General features: G+C 30.5%; 1 protein-coding gene across 1 annotated transcript; it reads right to left on the minus strand.

Moving 5' to 3' along the window:
* Positions 1-10447: 10447 nt before the first annotated feature.
* Positions 10448-11517, minus strand: LOC149373639 (uncharacterized). Its single transcript, XM_089597087.1, has 4 exons — positions 11375-11517; positions 11090-11300; positions 10950-11009; positions 10448-10698 (listed from the first exon to the last, which is right to left on the minus strand). The coding sequence occupies exons 2-4, from the start codon at positions 11285-11287 to the stop codon at positions 10501-10503; spliced, it is 456 nt and encodes a 151-aa protein (XP_089453213.1). The 5' UTR covers positions 11288-11300; positions 11375-11517; the 3' UTR covers positions 10448-10500.
* Positions 11518-12023: the final 506 nt, after the last annotated feature.

Raw genomic sequence — 12023 nt, forward strand, 5'->3', positions numbered from 1 at the left:
TTTGTTTGTTTCAGGAAATACAAATAAAAAGAGGGGAAGTTAGGAAGGGGTTAACTAAATATCGATGGGCGTGACTTTTCCCACTTCATGGCCAGGAAATTTTGGTGGTGGAAAAGGGAATTCCAAGCCCTTCGAGGCACAGCCCTACCACGTCACTGTCTCGCAGTGCGTCAGCTAGACAACACCTCAACCCAAAGTGATCACTGTGTTCTACGTTTCCGATACAGTTTGTCAAAAAAGTTCAGTGCTCAAATCGATATTCGTTTGTGAAAAGTGTCCTGTGAATCTCGAGAACCAAAACTTCCAGCATCCAAAAATCGTCCATTCCAGCCGGGCCCAGCTTCATCTAAGGAGTTTCCGGAAGTTATTGTTTGCGTCGCGAGAATCAAGTTAACAAGTAAGTGCATGCCTAAGTCCTCTCTCTTGCAGAAATAGATTTATCTCGCTCTCATTGAAATTTTTCTGTTTTCTTTTGAGTAATATACTTTTTTGATACAAAATAAGCTGATTAATGCACGCTCCATCACTGAAAGCTTTCGTTGAAGTTAAAAAACCAGAAAATAATTTTTACCATTAAGTATTATCATTTCTTGGCTTATTATTATCATTGCAAGTATCTCCCGTAAAAAATACAAAACAAAATTTCCTCTTTTTTGCTTATAAGCGTGTGTTAAAAAAGTATTTGACATAAATTTTTATTGATAAAATGCAGTGTTGGCAAAGAAAGGCTTTAATTTTGTTATTTATGAGGATAATAAAGACGGTTTCGTAAATATGCAAGTCGAAATTTATAGTAATCATTTCTTTTACATAATTTCTTTCGTTTTTTAAAAACAGCGTTAACTAAACTTAACAGACACAACCAAGTTTTTTTTTCTTATTTAGAAATTCTACATAAAACTAAGAAAATGTTGCCAATAGTTACGCAGACTTCGGAAAGCACTTTAACATTTTTTTGCCTTCTTAACAATAAACTACAAAACAGTTTATTTTCCATTTTCTATAATTTTCATCATTGATATATCGTCAAATAAAAATTTAAAATATGATACAATTTACTTTGAAAAATAGCATACAGAAATTGACTGTTCGAAAAATCAAAGAATTTAACTTATCTAATATTTGATTTATGTCTTAACCTTTAATGCTTTTGAAATATTAAAATTTGTTTAGTGCGCCTCACTTTTTTCCTTAACTTATTATTCATTACCTATTGAAGAAAAATAACAAGCTGGAATAACATTAGATATTTTAATATAGTAATTAACAGATATTTGTTTTATGCAGAGAAACGGTAAGTATAAAAAAATAATATTTCAAGAAGTTAAAAAGTGGAAAAATTTAGTGAAATTTGTACAATCAGGATTCTGACGATATCAGATGCATATAACTGCGTACACTACACTTATTGAAGAACAAAAAAATAGAAAATTTTTAAATATTTTTTATAGTTTTTTTAAATAACATTTTTAAGAAATTATGTCTAAAATATGGTAAAAAGGGTACAAAAAAAGTCCTAGAATTTGATTTTAATATAAGTGTGTATGTATAAAATCGAATAAAAAAATTATGTGCCACACAATTATACAATAAAAGCGTATTCCAGCTTCCTCAAGATTTCTTAATTAAAATATACATGTTTCCAAATGATTTTTTATTTCTATTGAGTTAAAAAAAAATATTTTCAGATTTTCCAGTGTTTAATTTTTAAGCACATTATCTATACTATTTAACAAAATATAGAGTAAATTTTTTAAATTATTTAAGGTTAATGAAAAATTTTTACTAAATCAAAAAAACTATAGCGTAACATAAGTTTAACACAAGAACATAGAAATGCGACTTTCACAATTTTCATGCCTAATTAATTCCAGACGGTGAAATAAAAAAAGTACTGTTGTATAAATGTTGTTGTTAAATTAAGTTTAATGTTTGTTTTATTATGTGTTAGTGATGGTACTTACGTAAAATAGTTTTGCTTTCACTTACTCGTATAAAGTACGTTTATACAATGATTTTATTTAATTCTGTTAGTAAACACGTATATTTTTTCTTATTCTATTTTTAGCCAAAAATGATGAAGCTAACCAGCTTCGTTGTTATATTCACCGCTGTTCTATTTATGCCATGTAATTCAGCTAAAAATATGGAAAGTCAAGTTCCTGTAATTTTGGATGTGCAAAAGTTCTATGCGACCACCAGCATAGGAATTATTTATAGGAGCAACAAAGGTGAGTAAAAGTAAAGCATTTATTAAAAAGATATTAATACTTATTTACGAAGATTTTTCTCTCAAATCCACAGATATACATTCCGTGATTAACATGGTTAAAGACTTTTCGCGTAAAATGGTATACTCCGTAGCTTCGACTATATCAGATCTTCCAGAAAAGTATCCGAAACTAAGAAATTACTCAAAAACCCTTTTCGTGGTGTTTTTAAATACCAACAATGATTTTGAAAAATTGACACAATTTTCGAGGCATCACAATCTTTCGCCTCACGTATGGCTGTTATTATTCTGGCCTGCCATCACTGAAGAGATCCATAGCACTTGCCGGTGTCCTAAAAAGAATTACCTCCACTTAAATATGAAAAGTGAAGTCTTAATAAGATGTGGGGATGATAAAGACATTAATGAGTGGTTTGCTGTTGGACCCCAAAATAAATTACAAGTTAATAAATTATTCGAGTGGAGCAAGGAGAAAGGATTGACCACCATAGACAAGCGTGCTTTGGTACACAGACGAAAGAATTTAAGTGGTGCGTCGGCTACAATTACTTCTAAGGTGACGAATTTGTCTAACAGCCAATTTTGTTTATTTTAAAGTAGCGCAATAATTTCCTAAAAAAAAACTGAGCTTTTTTTCTGCATTTTCGTAGCCTTCTCTGTTTTATTCTCAAATAGCTGAAGACTTTGCTGTAAGAACCGGATTGACTTATAAGTATAGAAATGATTCCCATATTAAGAAGGAATCAAATGAAAGTGTCAAGAATACATCAATTGATTCCACAAAACTATTTAATGAGAGTATTATTTTTGCTGGCGAGTATTTGAACGACAAAAATTTAGATAATCTTGACATGACGATTGAAGTCTTGGATTTTCAAGATACATTGCATTATAAATTACCGGAAACCATGGAGATTCCATGGAAGGCTTATTTCGAGGTAAAAAGTTTCAATTGAAAAATATTTATGACGTTATTCGTTGATAACGTTTTATATTTTTTTTTATGGAACAGGTTTTCAGCAAGCATATGTGGATTTTTTTGACTATACTCGTAGTTTTTTCTTCGCTATTATTTGCAATGATTTTAGTATTACATAAAGATAGAAGAGGATTCATTCATCAATTGTCGGACGGTTTTTTAAATGTATGGCGAATCTTTATCCATCAGGAGCTTACAGGTAAACTGTTAAGGAAATTTTTTTATAAAAATACAGCCATGAGGTAAATATTACGTTATTTTATACTACTTTGTTCAAGGTTTTTTTGATTATTTATATCCATTGAGTAAAATTATTAAAGGGTTGTACATTTCAAGCGGTACTATTTTTGTTAGCTATTTCTCTACATTTTTTAAAGTGATAATCATTTTTTAAATAATACGAATGTGAAGTAAGTGACGCAGGGCTCACTATCAACCTTTTTAATTTTAATTTTTACTTATTAGATCAATAATATGTCATCATTCAATTAATTTTTTTCACTGTACCATTACCGTGCATCATCTAATGCTTTCCTCTTTTATAATAGGAAATCTCTATAGCTCTCTAGCCTGTTTTTTTTGTATTTAGTTTTTCAATTTACATTTTAGGAAATCCAAAAAAATGTTCCGTTTTAGTCACCCATTCAAATAAAAAAATTTTTTTGAGACATACTTTTGAAACTGGGCCTATTTTACTCGTAAAGTCATGGGCTACAAAGAATGATTTGAGTTAGAGTAACACCTTTTTTCGTGATTTACATGCTTTTACACTTGTACATGCTACTATTGACTATTGATTACAGATTACATGCTTTTATTATATAATAATAACATTTTTTAACTTGAATAAGTTACGGTTAAGCGTATGAAACGTAGTGTTTAAATAAAACTAGAACGAATGATGTTTGTGTGGACAGCGTTGAACACGTACGACTCAAAGATTGATATACGCAAGTACACGAAAGAGATTTAAAATTTTGCAACACCTCTCGTTTTTTATTAAAAATTTTTATGCTCGCACGATCATCTGCTATGAGGTAAAAATTTTTAAAACAGGCTTAAGTCAAGGTGACACCATTTTCTGTTACATACACGCAAAAATTATACCTAATTATTGTATAATTTCACATAGTTTGTGACATTATAAACAAAATTAACCATACATTGAAGGTAAGCCTCGAAAAAAAAAAAAAAAATGTTTCCGATACAAATTTTGAAAGTACGTTTATAACATGCAAAAACAAATTTCTAAGTTAAAATTTTATAATAATTTTATAAATGAGTTCACCATTGGTCTAAAATATTAAGTAATAATAATTTTTAACTCCTTGCCCCGACATAAAATCTGTGAATTTTAAAAAATTAAAAAATTAAAATCCAAATTAATAATATATTTTATAATTAAGTTTTATACTTGAGTACCAAAACATTAGAGTTCCTCGATCCTGGTGTTTTCCTGATGACAGACAACACCAGTTACAAAACCAACACTGCAATTGACGCCCTGGGTAATAAAAATAATTTTCACAACTTGTGCCCAAAAACATAAAACCTGCGCTATTTGAGCACGTAAGTCGTACTTGGTGACCCATAGGTACAAAATGAACATAATTTTCAATAAATAAAAGAAACCTTAGAATCTTGAGTTGAAAAATACTTTCTCTAGATTTCAATTTACATTCTTGAAAAATACTTTCTCTAGATTCCAATTCATATTTTTGAAAAGTACGAACGAAGATTTTTTTGTATGGATAAAAACACAAACTTATTAATAAAAACAAGTAGTAGTTTTTGTTGTACAATCGCCATTATGTCACGGGCTATTTTGCGGCTGCGGGACCTGCAAAGTAAGGTTTGAGGGTCCGTAGGTTTATCAGGTTGGATGGTGATGGTGTGGTTTATGCTATTTTCTTACCAGGGAGATGTAAGGGTCCAAATATCACTAAAAACATCCCGAGGTAGAAATAATAAATTTATTCATAACAGAATGATTATAAATAAATATAATTAATAGATACATCATAATAAAACACATACTTTAAATTAGATTTCATTGATATAAATATAATATTGTGGTTTTTATTGAGAAGAGATGAGAATTTCTCACATCATCTTTGGGTTGGCTGGCCAAGTACAGCCACAATTTTTTTAAAGCGAATAATCATCTGCGTATACGTAAATGCTATTTTCTTTTAAATTCCGAGTGCTCTAGATGGTTCGAAAATTAATTCTGTTCGTACTATGAGTGTAATCTAAAAAATCTTGCGTGAAGGGAAGGATTGTTGTATGTTCGAGCCCAAAATTTAAACAACGTTTTTCTTTTTGAGGGCGAAAAGTTATAGATTATGCCTGTGGGTATTCTTTGCCTGCTTGACATTGTACACTCCAGAGCGGAGGGGACACGAAGTGATTTAAGGGCACAAAGTGAAACACATCGCTGTGAGAGTGAAGAAAGCCAGTGCTCTTGTCGGAGATTTTTTGCAACACTGGCTGAATAGTGGATACAATTTATACAATTTTTGTATGGTTGATTAAGAATTTTTAAAAGATGATGTCATCAATCTTCTTGACTACAAAAAATATGTGAAGTGACTTCAGTGGGTATGTAACTAATACGCTTATAACAAAGTTGTTAAAAGTAGTCTTGATGCTACTACAAAAATAAAACATGACGTCAAATTTTATGTACTTATCTGACTGTCCGAAAAACACAAAAAGGTTAGTTCGTTTGACATTTGATAGCGGATTTGGCATCACAGAAGTCGTCCACTATCCAGCCAGCGTTGCAAAAACTTGGCGACTAGAGCGCAGGCAGTTTTCACTTTCACAGCGAATAGTAAGAAATAGTAGTTTTCGTCATAGAGCCGTTATAATTATCGCTTCGCAAAATTGCCAAAAAAGTTGCAAAAGATGAAAACTACTATGATGCTTATTTTACTTATAAGAGAAGCTAGAAATTTGCGAAAAATGCAATAAGTAATCAAAAATAATATCAATGAGTAATACACTACTATTTGTATTAAAACACGGTACTGCTAGACAAGTGAAACTTAAAAAATTAAATTTGACTGAACTTTTAAAGTCCACTATAAACCTCGATTAAACTACGCCAGTAAATTTGTAGATAAAAAATACGAATCTCCCCGCAGAAAATCTATAACCTGAAGGCGAACGTTCCTAAAAAAAAAAAAAAAACGAAAGTGTGCGAGGAAAAAAAAATGTATAAAAAAAACCTTTTTAAAATCGGGGGAAGGTAGTTTTTTTGCTAACTTGGCAAAACAATTTTCGCATGATTTCTGGAAACGTCAGTTTAATAAATTAGAAAACCATTAATTATAGTTATTGAAGTTTTCAAAATATACAACTTCAATGTTGTTATTCATCATATATTATTAAATATCATTTAGGAACCGTAAAAATTTTACACGATTGCCCAACTATACTTACATTTTTTTTTTAATTTACAGATGTGCAATTCAATTCCGTTTCATCAAAAATGGCAAGGCTATCGCTTTATCTGACAGCATTTATTGTTATTTCAATGTACGCAAGCTGTTTTACCAGCTTCGCTACAGTTTCAATACCACACATTCCATTTAGAAATGCGAGGGGATTTCTAGAGGACAAAACATATCAACTGATCATTTTAAAAAACTCTGATGATTTAACGTTTTTTTCGGTAATTTCATGATGTTTCCATTAAATATAACAATTATATTATATTCAAAAACTTTATGATATAACATTTTATTAGAGCTCAAAGGACAATATAAATGATGAACTAAGATTGTTCCTAAAAGATGATAATAGTTTACCCACAACTCAAAAAGATGCTTTACAGCAGGTGGTGTGAAATATTCAGTTTGTATGTTAATAATTTTTCAAAACATTTAACAACGTATCATCGTCCACAGTAGCATATGAAAATTGTTTTTAACACTTATTTATACAACATTTTGTAGCGTTACTTAAATTGGTGGAAAAAATTGTCAGTTTGTTTGTCAAAGAATAGTTTTTTGAGATTCTAGTGTAAAAAACGATTTTTAGCACAGAGTTACATTTTATTAAAGACATTGAAAAAAAAAAAAAAAAAAAAAATTATATGTGTGTGTCTTCTGGTGCATGTGCGTGGATGTGTGTGTGTGCGCGCACGCACGTGAGCATGTTTACGTGAGTGTCCATGTGTGAGTGTAAGTCTAGCTTACTAAATCTCAGCAATTCCAAACAATTTTTGAAAGCTGCAAAGAATTAATAAATAAAAATTGATTATTTGTGGCGCAAAAATAATTCGAAGTTTTTTGTATATTTTAGGTATGCAATGACAGATTAGCTTTCTATTCATCTAGCATGTTACGGAGTCCAGTAACTTTCAAGTTCCCTTGCAAAATCTTAGCTATTCCACTAGGTAATTCTAGAAAAAAAGCTATAGCTTTGAACAAAGGAGATCCACTTCTTCAATTTCTAAATCATTAGTAAGTATTTTTAAGTAAAACTTATTTCCTTAGCATTTAAACAATGTTTTTTTCAGCATCCAGAAGTACAGAGAAAATGGAATAATATCTCGGACCAGGGAGAAAAGTCTCCACACTATTCGCATTAAAAAAGGAGCTTCATTTACATCATTCGGGATTACTGAAGTTGCCCCACTATTTGTATTTTTATTTAGTGGATTTGCCTTAAGTCTAATCGTATTGTTATATGAGAAATGTCACAGACGTATTGTACAGTATTTTGTAAGAAAACCATGTAGGAGAATCAAGAAACTTAGAAAACCGAAGAAAACCAACCGTTTGTACAATGATGGGAAGCCATTTTCAATATATTCTCAGTACAGAGAGCCACAGCCACGTCCATTGTGGCCTTATACCCCATAAGAAGGTTACAGTTATTCAGTAAAATTAATTTTCAAGATGACATACTTTTAACAAGACCACCTTCGTACAAAACGAATAAATAACTCGTTACTTACTCGTACACATATAAAAATTAACAAGTAGTAATCACAAGTAGAAAACAATAGTTTTTGTACCGTGAGTGGAAATAAAAAAGTACCTCGCCCATAGACCAAGCCCATTAGTGATTAACTCGCAAAACTTGGTTTTTTAAAATCTACTCTTACCTATAGATTGTGTAAGACATTGAAGCTATGCTTACTAAAGACTCAACAGGTAATTTAAACCGTAGTAAACTTTATCACTCTCTTTTTTTTGTAATAGATTATAAAAGAAATTAACAGTGCTTATTAATCAAAAATGGTAAGCTCTGCCTATATACCTATGTTTAACCGAAAATGTTTTTATTTTTATTGGAAAACATAAAGTTTGGCCTTTTAAGGTTTTGGTTATATTTTTGAAGTAATTAAAACGATGTCATAATTTTTTTTAAAATTTTAAAAATAAATAATCATCACGATAAGCTAAAAATGAAAAAAAAGTTCCAATACTGATTACTGACAGAGAAAATTGAAGTTTTTATCGTTGGTAAAATCATTGTTATTTGTGGTGAGTAATGTTAGTTTGAAGTAAAATTGTTTTTGCGGTTTGCTAAAATTTGTAATGTCAAGTGTTAAATAACGTATCATATCACATTAAAACGATACAAAAATAATGGTGCGCATTCATCTAAAACGAGCACAAAGATTTCCACGGGTCTATTGCAAATCGTGTTGACATGACGCACTAGGTGCATAGATAATGATACCATCTAACCTTTTTACGTTACATATGTGGTAAAAATATTTTTTTAAAAAGTGGTATTTAATATTATGCCTCTATTAAATACTTTTTCCAATGAATTAACCACACTCGTAGTTTCAGCTGTTTCTAACACTTTAAACGTGAAAATTGTTTTTTAAAACGATAAAAAATCATCACATATCCTTTAATTAGACCGTATATCATTTGCGGATAAATTGTTTTATTAAAAATGTATAAATCTTGTTGGAATACGCTTTTTGTACTTCCTATTGTATTTTCTTCAAGATTAACTCAAAATTATGATATAAATATCATTCTTTTACTGGATGAATTTTAAAACTAGCAATTCAAACATATTGATTTTTTTTTATTGACTTTTATTTTTAATCTCTTACGCTTTAACATATTATCTTTAGAAAGAAAAAAATTCTGAGATTCCTCCAAGATAAAGAAAATTCCAAGCCTCTTCCCAGACTAGAGGATTCGTTCACCTTAGCTTGCGTCTGGTGATCAATAAGATAATCGTTGGTCGTTAACAGCGTAGTGAGGTACTATTGTGCGTTAGTAAAATTTTGGAATATTGTAACAATATTAACTTGTATTGGTTGTCTGAATTACAATTGATTATGGCACAACATAATAAACTTAGTCGGATATTATACGAAAAATTTAATAGGTTTGTAGTATTTAACGTACTATTTAAATTAAATGAAACATATTAACTTTTAAATTGAAAAATTAACAATTAACAATTATAAGTTTATTTCTAACTTATTTCGTTACAAAATATGCTGTTAACGAGGTTGATTTATAATACGAACTTTTCATTAAAATCTAATGTCTTAGATCACGCTTAATTTGATCGCATTTTAAATGACACATTAAGTAGGAAGTTTTTGTATAATGCTTTGTTCGATAAATTAGAATTCCCAACTTCAAGAAAATTAAATCATCATATTATCAGTAAGCTTAGCTTAAATCGACGTTAACAAAATACTGTTCCAAGTTGTATAAATATTGTTAAGTTAAGTATTACTGAAGAAAAATATAAGGCAAAAGACAACTTACGTGATTGCTAATTATACCTGAAAAATATACTAAAATGCTCCATCAATAGGTAACTTACATAGAAATATTTAAACTTTAATTTAATATATTTTTTGTAACAATATTCTGGTTTTTCTTTGACTTAGTTAATTTCTAGCCATAGTAGATAAAAAATTTGATGTATTTATTCAACTATTTTTATTTTACTATGCCTACATCGTTACAGGTATTTTTGCAAAGGCCTCGCAAACAATAAGTTTTTCTTTTATTGAAATATTGAGGACAAAATTGTACTTGGTATTAGTGGAAAGAAAGTTAACAATGGTATAAGTTTATTATTTAAAATGTTGTAAAATGCTCCCACTATTATTTTTATTTTCAGATGAATATAATAAAAACTATGAAATCTCTCAGTTTTTTGGTTAATTGTTTGTGAATAAAATAGATTTAATAATGGAATGACATCATTTATTATTTCTCCTTATACATCCTCTTTCGTAGATAATAACCATGAGTCAATCGATATTTTTACTGTTGATTACAGTCTATACATTGGCCATTGGCTCATTTTTAGGAGGAGCATATAAATACAAGACATTGTCCGAGTCGAGCCACGCCTCAACCTTATCCGAATCACATTGTTCTGAAATGTTAACTTCAAAGGTAGTTTTTGAGTAAGCGTTTTTGTCCTTGTCATCTTGAACTTTTTTGATGCCGGTTACTACAATAGATTCACCACTGACCTTAACCATAAACATACTTTTTTAAATAACATTTTTTTAATAAAAGGACCTTACTTCGTATTAATTGCATAGTATCGAGACATCTGATAGCTAGAGACTTTTATTTGTATGATAAAAGTTTTGGCCAAAGTAGAGCATAAGACTTGTCGGCAGGTACTAATTCAATTTAATTTTAAAATTAAACGCGAGTAAAACTTCATCATAAATAAATAAAACCGGACAAATACTTAAACAAAGACTTTGATACTTACGATGACGTTGAGCGTATTGGGAACAAATATTGTAGTATCTATTTCCCTCAGACGTTTCAACTAAAAATGCACTACTTTATTAAATTTTTGATAAATGTAAAAATAATGAGATATTTGTCTATGATTGATCGTTTCCTTACCTTATTTCCATCGGCGGCTGAGATGCGAGGATCATCCTTAGATATCGGTTGTATCTCCAATTGCCTCGCCTCTTGAGACGTTTTGCTAGGAGATGTAGTTTGGTGACCTGCCAATATGTATCCAGACTGGTTTAAAGGACCAGGTAGTGTTTCACTGTGATCTTCACACGGTGATGGAGCCCAATTTTCTTCGGACATTTTAATACAAATTCTAGTGTAACATAAGATTCTCGATTAGTCAGAAAATAAAAGTGCGAATTGTGGTTAAAGTTACTCTATAAAAACCTCTTAGCTGTGAGAAAAGTGACACGAGTTGGTTGGTCTGGAGGGTCTGATCGTCTCACTTTCGCGTTCCAATCCAATCTTTCCAACCTGCCCCGATTACGCAGAATATTGCTGACGTGACTGCAATTCTATACAATAGTTAGTGAGCTACTACGTGGGTTCGACTGCTTCGAGGCGGGTTCAGTTTTACCACTGATTCGAGCGCCTTATCGTGGCCAAACTACCAAACAAGGTGCACATCTTTTTTTTCCTTTGCTGAGCATGGAAGGGGTACAACGAGTATACGTTAGACGATTCCCGAGAATATGTGCATGCAGTTACAAATATTTTACCCGAGGGAAGGGCTTGAAATTCCAAAAAAACATGGAAATTTGGAGGGATTGTACGAATATCATTGTATAAATTCTTTGTTTGCAAAATATCGTATTTCTATTTTGTCGAATAAGACGTAACCCAATTTTGCTTTAAAAAAATCGCTTAAATAACATTATAAAAATATATAAATCACCTCGGAAGTTACTCTTGTAATTTTGCAAAACTTACAGTAGTATAAGTCTAATCGTAGAATATAAGCGTAACCAACTAAGGCAATGTGTATTACGAATATTGTAGGAATGACATGTTTTAAGAAAAACAATATCAATAAATA

The sequence above is a fragment of the Copidosoma floridanum genome, unplaced genomic scaffold (assembly GCF_036245765.1).
Source record: "Copidosoma floridanum isolate Cflo_tuat_1 unplaced genomic scaffold, Cflo_Japanese_pri ptg000030l, whole genome shotgun sequence".
Taxonomy (NCBI): Eukaryota; Metazoa; Arthropoda; class Insecta; order Hymenoptera; family Encyrtidae; genus Copidosoma; species Copidosoma floridanum.